The sequence below is a fragment of the Ursus americanus genome, chromosome 24 (genome assembly GCF_024610735.1).
Source record: "Ursus americanus isolate L20-20 chromosome 24, mUrsAme1.1.p, whole genome shotgun sequence".
NCBI classification, from domain to species: Eukaryota; Metazoa; Chordata; class Mammalia; order Carnivora; family Ursidae; genus Ursus; species Ursus americanus.
The window spans coordinates 1069948-1084392 of NC_142150.1; the positions used below are offsets into that span (position 1 = coordinate 1069948).

At 43.6% G+C, this 14445-nt stretch overlaps 1 protein-coding gene and 1 non-coding gene across 2 annotated transcripts; both read right to left on the bottom strand.

The window, feature by feature from the left end:
• Window positions 1–2249: 2249 nt before the first annotated feature.
• Window positions 2250–14176, bottom strand: EIF4G2 (eukaryotic translation initiation factor 4 gamma 2). Its single transcript, XM_087855268.1, has 22 exons — window positions 13958–14176; window positions 11830–11956; window positions 11450–11515; window positions 10663–10803; window positions 9994–10096; window positions 9108–9239; window positions 8954–9020; window positions 8716–8867; window positions 8238–8348; window positions 7977–8060; window positions 7794–7892; window positions 7389–7530; window positions 7132–7292; window positions 6671–6784; window positions 5996–6121; window positions 5743–5847; window positions 5441–5656; window positions 5076–5334; window positions 4572–4776; window positions 4239–4450; window positions 4036–4157; window positions 2250–3077 (listed from the first exon to the last, which is right to left on the bottom strand). Exons 1-22 carry the CDS (start codon window positions 14001–14003, stop codon window positions 3012–3014), a joined length of 2856 nt encoding a protein of 951 aa, XP_087711394.1. The 5' UTR covers window positions 14004–14176; the 3' UTR covers window positions 2250–3011.
• On the bottom strand, window positions 6475–6618 carry LOC123791686 (small nucleolar RNA SNORD97). Its single transcript, XR_006779476.1, has one exon. It is a non-coding gene; the product is annotated as a small nucleolar RNA SNORD97 (small nucleolar RNA).
• Window positions 14177–14445: the final 269 nt, after the last annotated feature.

Below are 14445 nucleotides of genomic sequence, written 5' to 3' on the forward strand. Positions count from 1 at the left end.
GTGGACAGGTTTGCCTTCTAATTGGACCTTCTTCCTCATGCCCCAATTATAGAAAATTCAGGTTCCACAAAACCCGAATTCATTGTTGCATTCCATACCTATTTATTGGTATTTGTGTCCAGCACTGTGTTAAGCCCTGGGAACAGGAATGAACGAGACACTCCCTCCCCACCCCCCACCCCCGCCCCCAGGAGCGCTTCTCAGCACAGTGTGGAAAGTCAGGCAGTAAGCAGGTGGTCACAAGGCAGCGTGGTAAGTGCTAGATTGGGAGCTGGAGTAGAGAGGCCTCACAGCAGACAACTGTTTTGGCTGTCTACCCAAGTTCCCTTCCAGAGTTCTTCCTTCCCTCCTACAAGGTCGGTCTTTGTGGGGTCAGCGCCTGCCTGACACAGCAGGGGCTGCAAAGGCCGACTGGTGCTCTACTAAAGCAAAGGCAGCAACAGGTGAGCACAGGGATCCAAGCCCAGGCCGCTGGGGGCTTCTGCCTGAGGCTCTGCACCTGGACCTGGTGTCCCAGCACAGAAGGCTCGGGGGTTCGATGGGGATGCTCACAGCACTGCCCTAGCCAGGCAAGTTCTGTGGTTCAAGCTACCCAGTGTCCCTTCTTCCCCCTTCATTTCTAAGCCTGCTTCTCTGGGCTTCCTTTGCATCCCTTAAACGGGATGCCAATAAATTTATAGTTTGTCCGCGGTATGTTTCTCTTTGCAACCAAGAGCTCTTGATTGGTCCAAACTCCTCAATCTTGGCAGAAGGCAAGTTTTCCAAATGTGGGGCATTTATGCTAATACCTGAAGGGATGAGTAAGAATAAGCTAGATGGACGGAGAGGTGTAAAGAGTTAAGGAGAGCCATGTTCCAGGAAGAGGAAAACAGCCTATGAGAGGCCCACAGACAGGAGACGGAAGGGGGGAAAAATGTAAAGGGGCCAACAGCAGCTAACTCCACTATTAAATTAAGGAATTTGAATTTTCTTCGGAGGAAAACTTGGGGCCACTGAAGGGCAGAGGAAGGACCAGAGCTTTAGAACCACTGATGTGAAGAAGGGACTGGAAGGAGAGCAACATGAACTGGAGGATGACCCTTAAGTCATTGCAATAGCTCTGGCATGAGACAGTGGGGCCTGGACTAGGGTGGTACAATGGGGATGGGGTTGAAGTCAAGGGCTTCAGATAGTAATCATGGAAGATGGACAGAATGTGTGGACCAGTTGGGAAGGAGGGCTGGGGGGTGGGGAGCAGGAAACAGTAACATGCATGAGGCAGGCTAGAGCCAAGCCTTAAGAAGCCTGAAGGTAAGAAATAACCAGCTGTTGAATGCTTTTGATAGGTCAGTGAAGACTGAGAAAGGCCCCTTGGATTTATCTGCTGATTGGCAGCTCAGGATGGAAGCAGCTCTTCCTGAGTTGGAAAAGCTACTGAGAAGGTAGAGCAAGAATTCACATGTATCAAAGGCCTTCTTACCTACGAGACTCTCTTGCTAGGGACATTTATATTGCCTTTAGTGATCATGGCCTTAGCCCCATTTTCAAAAGAAATCAACTCAGAGGAATGAGGCAGAGTATCTTGCCTAGCTCACACTGCTCAGTAGTAGTAGTAGGGATGAATGCTCTCTTAACTCTTGGATTCCTTCCGCTACTTCCTTCTATGGCCAGATCCTGCCATGTAGGATAAATTTGTGATTTGGTTCAATAAATATGCTTACTGTGTGTAAGTCCTGTTCTAAAAGGTGCTGGGTAAACAGCAGTGAACAGAACACTTCAATCTCACATGCTGGAGGGAGTCAGATATAAACATGCAGTAAGTCTCACCGGCGGATGTGGCAGTGTGTAAAAGGGTAAGAGGCAGAGCAAGGATGTGTTAAGTTTTTCAAGAGGGCAGACAGACGGTGGGGCCCTTACTAATTAACCTGACTTTTCAACCCAGACTCGGGGAGGGGGGCAGTCCTCTAGCTATGGGGGGTGAGGGAGGAATGCATGGCATGTCCCGGGAGGCAGGAGCAGAATGAGCAAAGGCAAAAGTTGCAGGAAATTTCATCAGATTAACAGGGTGTTGGATAAGGCCAGGAGCGCCGACTAGATCAGCTGTAGGGCAGTGTAGACCAAGGCTAGTGTTTTGACTTAGAAATCTACCTAGGCAAATGTAAAGTTTGTTGCTACGCATCTAAATTCATGAGACCTCTGAATCTTCAAAATCTAAGAGAGTAATTCTTCATAAATTTGTGGCTGCTACGTAAAAGTCACACACAACTCTATCAAGTATCACAATGTTTATTGATAGATACAAGTATATAAAATCAGGGCATGAACATGACTTGATAAATTAAGTAGACTTAATTTCAATACTATAATAAGAGGGACCAATTCAAATTCTCACCATTTGTTTCACACCCACAAAACCACTTCAAGGGCATTAACGATCTCTCAAAACTGATCAGTTTTGTGCAAGTAAACCATGTTTCTTTTAAAAAGACTTGTGCACTTGCCCAGGCTCAAGGATATTAAAATCTAGCACATAAAGCCCATTACTAGAGGTAGAAATACAGGCAATATACTATTACGGCAACAACCATCAATTACAGTTAAGAATTTTTCTGTAACAACCAAATGGATAATCAAATATTGCAACAACTCAAGTATTACTGAGCAAAGTGCATTTCTACAGTATTCAGTGTTGCTATTCAGTTTTCTAACTTAAAACAGCCTATGATAACTGGCAGCAAAGAAGGTCCTTGCAATAGACTGCCTCTGCTTGAGAACTTAGGATGTAATTATTGCATGCTGCTAATATACTATCTAAACATTAAAGATACTCCTAAAATATTTGATGGTAGACTATGATTAAGACATTACACTACAAAAAAAACCTTATGCAGAAGGAAATCCTAACTGACGTGCTTCTGCTTTAAATATTGTGAAAACATTACAGCGGAATGAATTTTCGCAGTGGTTAGGTCAGATGCAGTTACGTCATAGCAACAGTATGTTTTGCACAATTTAAGGCTTTGGCTGGTTCTTTAGTCAGCTTCTTCCTCGGACTCTTCTTCTTCAGCAGTTTCTAGCCAGGTTAGCCACTGATTCACCTGTGAATGTCATTCCACAGAATTAAGCCGCACTTACAGAAGATACAAAAACTCTACCCAATAGTCTTGATTTAGGATTGAGCTGGCAAACCCACCGAAGGAGACAAGTTTTAGGTAGCAGATCCCTTTCATGACTGCAGCAGCCTTCAGACCATACTGCTGATACTGTCGGCTACAAGTTATTGTAAAAGGTGTGGGCAGTTGGATTTGGGAAGCAGTTTTACAGCCAGGGAGCCCGGGCGTCGGTCCGTGACACTACTCCGTTACCGCTCAGGCTCATTTCTGAGCGGGACGGGCTCCTCCCGAACCTAAGACAGGTTTAGCAGGAATGGGGAAAGAGGGGAGAATGGTTCCTGAAGTAGACTTCCAGCCCTGCTCCGAAACTGCCCAAGCAGATTCCCCAAGGACAGGGCTAATGGTAAATGCTTCATGGATGTTCCTCACAAAAAGACACTAGAGACCAGTATTTCTCAAACCCTGGTCCCCTGGGAAACCACAGACCCACTAAATCGAACTCTGAAACCTGCTTTTAAACCACTGTGTGTGATATATGTACTGTGGTTTTAAAATCCCCAGAAGTATGAAGTTCTTCCCCTAGGGCTAGAAGTCCACTCTGTAAGATCTAAAATTAAGGTGTGAAAAATCAGAAGCAATCTCTCCTTTTTTTAAAAAAAGCTTAAATCCAATCTTACGCCATCATTCAACCTTTGTAAGCAGCTTTCTACAAAATGCTAGCCATCAATAACCCCTTACCTATCACTAGACTGAAGCCTTTCATCACTTCACGGCTTTACGTCCCTGTGCTAACTGCCTACTTTACCGCAGCTTCTAACAGTGCAGGAGGAGAGGTACAGATAACACCAAGCATCTAAGGAAGAACCTTTAAAACAAATACAGGACACAAAATACCAAGTAAATTGAAAAAAGCAGACTAAAATTCCTCTAACTAAAGATTTACCTGGAACAAAGCCTTGCCTTTCCCAGGAAACTCTTGGGTTATATCTTCTTTCCAAGCCAAGAAAGCTTCTTCTTCAATAATTTCCATGTCATAAAAGTGAACAAAAAAGCGGAGTAACATGCCTACAAGACAACATGCAATCCCATGATCCAGTGCGCTGCTGGCAGATGCCGCGCCCGCTCACCCGCCCTCCTCCCGCTCACCTTTGGGGAAGTTGCTGTTGTAGCAGTGCACCTGAAGAGCATACAGGGCACTGACTTGCAGGTCAACGTGGTCATGAAGGAACTTCTGCATTACCGGCTTGAAAGAAAGCAGCAGTTGTTTCTCCTGCTCTAACTGTTCTTTGGAAGGAGCAGAGGAAGAATCTGTCTCATCACTGGGTGGGTTTACTTCACTAGAAATATACTGTAAGAAGCTGCAAAGAAAGATCTTGTTAGAATCCAAAAGCAACATTTTCCAGCTCAAGAAAGATAATTCTTAGTCCTTGCTTTAGACCTTTTTCTAATATAAAGCATGAACTCTGGACTTTATCTTACCTAGTCATTAAGATGTTCACAAATCCTTTATCTACATGAAGTTTGGGGGAGATGTTATCTTTAATCCATTTATATATCGTTTGAGGGGATGGATCCAACTTTATCTGCTTCAACAGTTCCTTCTCCAATTTGAGAAGTGGGAATAAGAAACTCAGTCCCTTTCCTTCCAAAATCTCCAACATGCGGTCCTTATTCTGATCAATTTCTGAAGAGACAAAAACCATCTCCATCATCAGGCTGTTCATTTTAGCCAGTTGGCCTGTCTAGAGAACAGCTTCACAAATTATTTCCCAAATGTATGAGACTAATGTAGAAGAATAAAGAACCCAGCAAAGGATCAAATGAAGTTAGTAAATCAATCACTTGTTATAAAAGGTGATGCTTATCACTATCTGGACAGGATCATCACACAGTGTGATGATTTACATAAATCCACTCAAGGTACTAAGCCTCTCTAGACTTACTATTCAAAACAAAATAACAAAGTCCCCAGCATTCTCTTACCTGGGAGCATTTTCTGCATATTGACCTTGCTTTGTTGAAAAAGTTCTGTTAACCATTCTCGATCTTGTAATTTAGCTAACTGCTGAAGACAAAGTAAGAAGAGAGGAAAATGGGTGCCACTTTCCAGTGGTTGAGCTAGTTCTGAAATGCTCACCAGCTCTGAAATGATGGCACGAGCTGCAAACTGTGCTAAATATGATTTCACCAAGGGGATGTCAACCTCCAGTTTGGGGCACTGGTCCAATACATTCAGGAAAGCCTTTGAAGGAATAGGTAACAGTTTATTAGCTCTCAAAATAGGAATGCAAAAAAAAAAAAAAAAAAAAAACAAAAAAACCCCTCACAGAATCAGACAAGTGTTGTACCTGCATGAAGTTGTCACTTGTGGCTATCCCTTCCTGTTTGAGCAAACTGATCAGAGAACTTGCTTTTTCTTTATCTTCATCACTTCTATCTAGTGACAGGATAATTACTTTGCTTAACATTTCAGGAAGAAAGTGTTTAGGAGCCCTCATTTCTCTTACGCCACTGACAGCTTCATTTGCATTCCCACTATTTAGATACTCAGTCACAACAGTTTCCTGAAAAGAACACAATCCAAGTATCTTTAGTGTTTTCCCATCTCAGATAGACTCCGTGAATTAGACTGTGATTATTTGAAACTTACAGTTAGTTTAAGTAGTTCTTCCTTTGATGGTGGTGGCTTTTTACTGGTCTTAGCAGGCTTTTCCTGGATAAGTGGTGGATTAGTTTTGAGACCAAGCTGAGGTGTCTAAAAAAAACCAAAAACACAAAAACCAGGTACGAATGTTTAACTAAAAAACAAAACAAAAAACAACTCATCAAGTTAAAAGACAGACACTAAAAAAATCTTCCAAAGTACTCTAACAAGAGAAAATGTTGTCATACTACAGTCATACCTGTCCCAGAGGCGGTGTTTGAGTGCGTGGTGGTTGTGCACTAGGAGGAATCATAGTTATCTGGGGCTGAAGCTTTGGCACTTGATTTTTATTCATTAGGAACGACTGAGCAGGCCTCAGGCTAATCTAGGATTGAAAACAAATCAAAACAAAATCGACACCATGCAGTTGGCAAACATTAGATCCAACATCCTACAATTACTAAATCAGCATACAAACATCCTAGAACCTAAGGCAGAAATTTGAGAACTGATGGCTGAAAAAGTTGCTCCATGTTAACATAACTTCAGGCAAGAAAACTAAAGATCTGACCCACACAAAAATAAGATACTGTTACAAATTTTGTATTTGTACTAGAATTCTCCTAGGAGATGCATCACTGAAATGTTAAAAACCAGAAAATCAGTTTATTTACAGGAAAATCACAATCAAAATCTTGACAACCATTTTCTTTGCTCTAACTGAAGACTTTAAGAGACTTGCCCTCATATCTCATAATCTTCGCTCACAGGACGCTGGACATCCAAAGAAAGAAAAAGGAAGTACAGAAAAGAAAGAAGAAGGTGAAGAGCTCCAGCATTAAGTCCTCTTAATAACGCGTCTTATTTATAATCATCGGGCAGTAGATTTCTAAATTGACAAACTTTGGCATAGAAGTAACATAGGCGAATGTACCTCATCTGCATTAAGCTGTCCTTTCTTAGAAAACCGAGGTGGCATATCCTTCGACTGTCCTTGCAGCTGGGATAAGAGTCCCTGACTCTGGTTATGGTAGAGCTGGCTTAGCCCCTATTTTAGAAAGGGAGAAAGAAAGTCTAGATAAAAAGGGGTCCACAAATTATGGTAATCAAGTACCAAAGGGATGAGCCAAGCCACAAGGAAAGTTTAAACTGAATTTGCCCAGAGGAAGTAAAAGATGAAACAAGGGAAGAATAAAAATCTAGACTAACTGTCAAATAAAGTGCTGTGATTTTATTAAGGATAAGCATCTTACCCAGTTTTAAGTTAACTGTCAGATATAAATTTGGTTTAGAAAAACACACATGACCCTAAAATATTTGTTTTAAAAAAGCAAAAAGTAATTCACATTCCTGGATTTGATACTTGTTACCTAAGAATTCTCAATGTTTTCATACCTGGCTTTTCATGAACTTGCCTCCCATCTCTCCAAACTGCGACTGTGTGGGAGGCATGATGTGTCCCCCATGGCCATTGAACAGTTGATTCGAGCGATGACGCCCCATGGTGGGTGAAAATCTATCCTGGATAACTCCTGGACCAGTACCAATTCCGCTACCTTAAAATACACACACGAACAAAGAATTCTTTACAACTCTGCTACTATTAAAATGTTGAATTTTTTTTAAATTGGTAACAGTTTCAGTCAAATCACCTGGCATTTGTCCAAACATATCAGCAAGTCCTCCAAGTGGGTCCCTATCCATTTTCATCCTAGGTGGCATGAACGGTCCCTCCAGAAAGAAGTCACTTCTCATCCCTTGAGCCATAGGAGCAGGAATAAACACTCCTAGATCCTTTAAAAATAAAGTGTATAAACATCTGATTCTAGATACTACCTTACATAAAACTAAAATCGTCATACTGAGAAAAACTACTTCTAGGCTACTAGAGTGCTAATTATGTAATTTCTACATATAATTTCTTTCCATGTTATACAAGAAACTAAAAACATTAAGCTCCACCAGTAAGAGGAGTCTCAAATGTTAACAAGATCTTCGCAGTTTGATAAACTTAAAAAACACTCGATTAAAAAACAAAAAAACCACCAGCATCTTACTTTTACTGCATCTTGACGGATTTGATTGATCGTCTTTGGTCCATTGTCAAGAAAAGCCTTGCGAGGAACCCAATGGTGTTCTCGCAACTCTACGGTATCCTGTAATTTAAAAACAGTTTTAGTAACTTTTAATATTCCCGAAGAGAAGAAATCAGCTTATCAGCATATTTAAATCAGTTTCACCTGCAGCAGGAAACGAATCCTCGCTGGCAATTCCTTACTTAACATCAAGGAGCACATTCGGGCAAAGTACTGATCCATTAAGGACTAGTAAAATAAAAAAATACCTAATTAGAAACAATTGCTATGGCAAATATATACAGTTATTTAAATCTTTTAAGACTTCCTGGTTTATAATCAAGAATAGGACAATCACCTAAAACAAGTCATTTAAATAAAATTAAGACAAGCTTCTCATACCATTTTTGTCAGCAATACACATACCTTGGCTCGTTCGTGGTCTAATCTAGGTCCCACTGTCCTCATTATCTGACAGAGGCACTCCAAATCCTCTCCCATATCTTTGAGTTGGACTCTCTTCTTCTTTTCCAAAAGCTACCAAAGAAGTAAATGCTACAGGTTGACAAAATCTTACTTGGTTTATAGTTCTAACACTTGTCCTTATGTTTGCAGTGATGGAGAGCACCCTCATATACAGCACTAAGTACAGTACTATTCGGTGTGTATAGAAGAAATCCTTCCAAATTACGCAATTTTAACAGAGACAGGTAATTCTACCCACACTTTACAAAATGCACTGTGTACTTTAAGTACCTATTTATAACATTTAAGTTTTGCTAGCCCTTTGAATTATTTAATGAGCCTACCAACATTTTCTGATGGCATGAAGCAATTATAATGGAACTTTCCCCCAAATAAAGATGTACCCAGTGACTGATCTAAACCTAATTCCCATACTTACTGTTTTGATGCACTTATGAAGGATAGATTCATGAATAAGATCAAGCTTTCCAAGTTCTCCAATGAATTTGATGTTCCCCAACATCTTGATCTTAGCAATGGCTCTCTGTTCCTCCTCCTCGGGGAGGAGGGGATTTTCACGCTTATCATAGACTGAAAATACACAGCAGAAAAAAGTCAACTTTCAAAATAAAGTTGAAAATACACAGACTACGTAAGTATCAAATATAAACTCTCACCATCAACATTTCTGGTTCGATTTTCAAATTCATCTTGTAATTTGGAAATTAGGAGGCGTCTGAATGTCTATAGGAAACAAAGACATTTGGCAGATTTTGTTAATGAAATCTTTCAAATCAATTTTAAAGTAAGTAAGCAAACACCAGTACTTACTGTGCTTTGCTTCTGCCCTGGCTGACCCTCTGCTGCTGGGCCATCAAAGTTTGGTGCATCTTCTGCCAATCGCAGACATAGCTGAGCATACAGGGAGCTATACTTTGGCTCTTCTAGGGCTTTGTCCACAATCTGCAGAAAATGGCATTTTTTTAAACTGAATATGACAACTTTTTGAAAGAACCCTTGCTTTAACTTAATACTTCCTTGCAAGTCTTAAGGATCTTAAATCTTTTGATAACCTTCTGACAAAATCTTGGCCTTATATACATGTAAAATGATTAGCACACAGCCTGGGAGAATACAAGCGCTTAAATATTAGCTTGAAGATAGTACAGATCTCATACGAGTCATCCCCCACCACCAAGGGCTGAAAGTATCTTGGATATTGAAACTATAAACGGACACTGGAATCTCACTATCAACTAGTCTATGATTCATTTCCAACACCAAAATAGGCTTTCCACAGAAAGAACAACATAAAACCCCAAAACCTGACTAGCCTGTGCTAGGCCCCTAACTCTGCAAGCGTAGTATGAACATGTATTTTTTTTAGTATGAACAATTTAAAATGCACCTTTTATGACAGAGGACAACCATACTTGCGGTAAGCACTGTGTAATGTGTCCAATTATCAAATCACTATATTATACACCTGAAACTAATGTAACATTGTATGTCAAACTATACTTCAATATAAAAATAAACACCCACCTCCAAAGTCTGATGCTGCTGAAAGTTAGTGGTTCTTTTTAAAAATCACCATCACAATTCAAAGATACACGTATCTAGCTCACACCTGAGTTTTAAGCATCAATACAAGTGTGCGGAAAAAACCTTGGGTTTAACTACTTTACTCTTTCAGTTAAGCTAACTTTTAACTTACCAGCAGTATGACCCCTTTAAGGATGAGTTTAGACTCTACACCCACATTGAGGAGCTCAAGGCATAGCTTGTCAAACTTTTCAGGAGTAAGCTTATTTAGTATGCTGGGGAGAAAGGAATCACACTAAGTGTCAGGCAACACACAAAGAATCAGAGTTGAAAAACTACTTTTAAATTATGTAAGATTTTTTCTTCCATCACTGAGTATCTAAGACCTATCCTCCTACCCATCTAGCCAAGAATATGTTAAAATAAACCTCTCACTATTATTTAGATCCTATCTGTACCTGCTTAGGAATCCCCAGCTGTTTGACTATCTCTCTCACTACCTCGAAACCCAGAGAACAAGAATCTCCTTACTAAAATCCAGGAACTAAGACCATTATGTTCCATGCTTCAGTGGGTTACACACCAGGCATGGGAAACATCAGGACAAAAGGCTTGTGGATTTTAATCCCATGACTACAAGCAACTCTTAAGCCTCAAAATACCTATATGTTTCCATCTTCAATTTAAGATAAAACTGCCAACACTGGTATTTATTAAAATATACACTTTGGACATGAACATTGCCTTCTAGATAATATAGCACATACACAAGAAAAACATAGACAACTCATTCTTCCCCGCCTCCTTTTAGTAAAAGGACAAAACTGATCTGTAAACTTACCCTCTTACTTTCCTGAAGATTGCATCATGTCGTTCTTTTTCATTTGCGGAGTTGTTTGCTGCGGAGTTGTCATCTCGTCTAGTGCTTCGTGCAGGAATCCATTTCTGAGCGTTTTGCCCTGGGGTTTTCCCCAGGAACTCGCTAGTGAAAATGGAAGATTTATAATTAATACAATTTAAAACCTAGCACTGACACATATCAAATGTCATACTGATCAGACATCTTTCTGAACAGGAAGTTTACATTTTTTTCAACTTCCCTTACAACTAAGCAACCCACAATCAGTGCTTCTCAAACTGCAACAGAACCACCTGAAGGGCTTGTTTAAACAGACTGCTGGGTCCACCCCCAGTTTCTGTTTTAGTGGAGCTGGGGAAGGGCCAGATAATTTGCATTTTTAATAATCTCTCAGATGATGCCAATGCTGCTGCTCCAAGAGCCACACCTTAAGAACATCTTCTAATGTCCTATGACTATGTCACATGCATACTGCTTTACTACCAATAAGTATGGATAACTGCTGATAATAATTGCTGATTTCAGAAATAGCAATAATGAAAATAATCCAAAGAGTTAAGAGAATAAAATAGCAGTCTGAGAGCCCTAATTCAGATGATTTAGCAAAAGAACAATCAAGAGCTGATATTCTCAATTAAGGCTATGTAGCGGAAACCATGCCCAGTATGATTAGGAATCCTGGTATCTATTGCTGTACTCTTAAGCATGAGAACGACTGTTAATCTAAATCTGCTTTCTAAAGCTCACTGTTACTACACACTTACTATACCTGTTGCCAGCAGTCTTGGGATAGTGCTGAGGTGCACCCCTACTTCCTCCTCCGCCCGAAGAAGCACTATTTAAAAGAAAAACTTTTTAAAAAAACTGTATGCCAATTATCTAAGAGGGCTAACGGGTTTCTAATTATTCTGTATTTCAGAAATTACACCACAGATGAAAACCGAACTTGAGCCTAATGGAAAGGACATTTACCCTCCATATGGCAAACAGAAAATAATGAAAATTTAAGAACTTAAAAAAAAAAAAAGTAAATGGCCTATTATATGTTAAACTTGCAACACATTAAATCAGAATTACTTGGTGTGGTAATTTTTTTAATCTTATGATTAGCCTCTTCCTAACAACGGCCAAAAATAAATCCGCACATACCTGAAACGAGAAGCACCCCCTTCTGCGATCGCACTCTCCACTTTGGCGGCTTGACAACGAAGAATCTTCAAAAGAATAATATTAATGGATGGGGTGGGGAGGGAAGAGGATGGGAGAAATGAAAAACCTAGAATGAGAAAGAGTACCAAAATTAGACACTACTAACATAGGAATCTATAAACCTTCCTTCAATTATAATTTATTTTAGATCCTGCCACTGCAGTTGATTGAACTTTCCCTGCATTGCAGATCTCCTTAGACTAAAATAGAATGTACTCAAACACAAATGGACAGTAAAATTTTGTTTAGCCACCTGGAAATTCCCTTTATGTTCAAAGATGCAAAGAGCCTTCAAAGAAGCAGGATAACATCCCGACTGCTAATCAATCTTTTGTAAGAGCCACATTCTACTTTGAGAACTGAGCACTGAGATCAGTAACAGAAAATCTTAACTCCATCAACACGAGCACATGATGTGGAAAACGTCCTAAGCTTTCGCTGCCTCGACGAAGAGCCCAGCGGACTAGATAAGGAATAACTAAAGACTGTCGAGCAGTTTTCTTCACTGTCCATTCTTTCAACTCCCCCGCACGGAGAGCATCCGGGAAGATGCGAGAGGGACATGGGTGTACAGTGGCTGGCACTCGGCAGGAGGAAGACACGGGCAACAACATGGCAGCAGGAACCTCCGCCCCGTTTTCCCCCTTCCTGGGAACAAAAGAGCAGTGGATTCCACCCACCCAGGCTGGAGCTAGGAAGTGCTTCCGACAGCCTCGCCGCGAAGCCGCTGGGGGAAGCCTCGGTGGGGACGAGCGGAGGCCGCCCCCGCCGGCCCAGCGCCCGGCTCTTTGTTCTCCAGGCAGGAAGGCGTCCTCCTTCCCACCCGCCGCCTCCGAGCGGACCCCCCTCCCTCCCCATAAATCCCCGAGGAACTGACAGCCGCCTCTCCGTCCCCTTCCCAGCTGACCAAAGAACGCAAATTCTTGTTTTCTCTCCCCTTTCCCGTCCCAGGCGGGGACCGCTCCCCGCCGGCACCGGGGCCTCAACATACCACCTCCCCGCCGGGAGGCCGGGCTCCGGGACTCCTGCGCCTTGGCTGGTCCCGCGCCAACGGCCGGGCCCTCCCCGCCGGCCGGCACGTCGCTCCCCGCGGCGGCGCGCGGCCCGGCCACGCTCTCTCCCAATCCGACCACACCAGCGCCTCGGTCCGCCCGGACCCCGGCCACCGACAGCCACGATGACGGCCGGGGACCGCCACGGCTGCCGGTTTCCTTCCACTCCCTCAGCAACGGGGAAGGAGAACAAAGGTGAAGAATTTCTAGGTGCCCGTAGAGCGCAAAAAACCTAACAAGGGTCGCCCCGCCCGTCCCCGCCTGCGGCCGCCATTTTGTACCGCTCGAGAAGAAGCGGCCAGGGGACGGCGGCCATTTTAGAGCGCTCTTACTCGGCGGCGGCGGCGGCAGCTCCACTCACCTTCACCGAGAACTCAGCAGCTGCCGCCGCAGCTGCCTCCTCAGGATCCGGCCGTCGGGGACAGGGAAGGGAGGGGAAAGGGGAACGGAAAACAAAAAAGGGGGAGGGAAGGGGGAGGAAGGAATCGGGAACGGCTTGGAAACGCTCAGCTCAGAGGAGTCGCTGCTGCAGCCACCACCCGGTACTCGCCGCCACCTCCATAGAGCTCCGACTCGCTGCTGGCGCTGAGGCGTGTCTGAAGCCGAACTTATCACTCTGGGGCAGCCGAACCCACCAGAGCCGCCCCGAATGGTTCCTTCGCCGCCCAATCAGAAGCCCGACTGCTGTCTGCCACCAATCCGCGCAGAGCGGCGGGGAGGAGCCACAGGGCCAAGCTCGGTTGCGCCGCAGCCTCGCCGCAGTGCGCAAAGCCATATTCGCGAAGGCTCTGAAGCCAAGTTAGTGGCGTAAGGGCAGCTGAGCGCGGTCGAGATGCGGGCCACTTGCGTAAAGTCGGAGAGCCTTTCTGAGTCTGCGTTGGTGTGGCTGTCTCATTTTCCTCCTGTCTCTTTGTTCCCTGACTCTACCCCATGCTGGAGTTGTACAGCCCCCTTTCCCTCTACCTCGTTTTCTCAGCGGGAATGGGGGGGGGGGGGCGGGAGTGCTGGGGACTCGCCTTTCCCGTACTCTACCGGATTCCTGTCCGTGGCGTGTCGGAGCATTGATCTTCCTGGCGCCCCCGAAGCGCCGTGATTGCCCCTCGCAGGCCGGGCCTCCCCGGGACGGGCCTGTAGGGTTGAGGCCTGGCGCCCCCGGGGCGCAGTGCCTGGAATAACTATCGGTCTCCAGGTGTTCAGCGTCGGCGGCTTTAGGTGGGGGAGCCGGGAGGATAGTGTTCAGGAAACAAGACGGTGCACCCAGATGCGTACAGAAGGCGTCATTCAGCTCCCTATTTATTCCACCCCCTGCAAAGTGAATGAGAAAGGGATAAAAGGAAGGGGTTTATTGTCTTTGTACCTCACACGAGAAGCTGCTTTTCCCGAAGGAATGTCCGGCCAGCGGTCACGGAGGAATACCCAGACCATACCAGACTTCTTTGGAAGAAGTGTTTGCGGAGCGCGGGCGTTTGGAGGATTTTTAATTGCTAGCTCCTGGTTTTTGTTT

Excerpts from the sequence above, each read along its gene's own strand:
- EIF4G2 (XM_087855268.1), bottom strand. The coding sequence starts at position 14,003 with ATGCTCCGACACGCCACGGACAGGAATCCGGTAGAGTACGGGAAAG. Across the intron at positions 4,451-4,571 it reads GTGAACATCTTAATGACTAG|CTTCTTACAGTATATTTCTA; the intron begins GTAAGATAAAGT and ends CTTTCTTTGCAG. Across the intron at positions 4,158-4,238 it reads CAACAGCAACTTCCCCAAAG|GCATGTTACTCCGCTTTTTT; the intron begins GTGAGCGGGAGG and ends GTTGTCTTGTAG.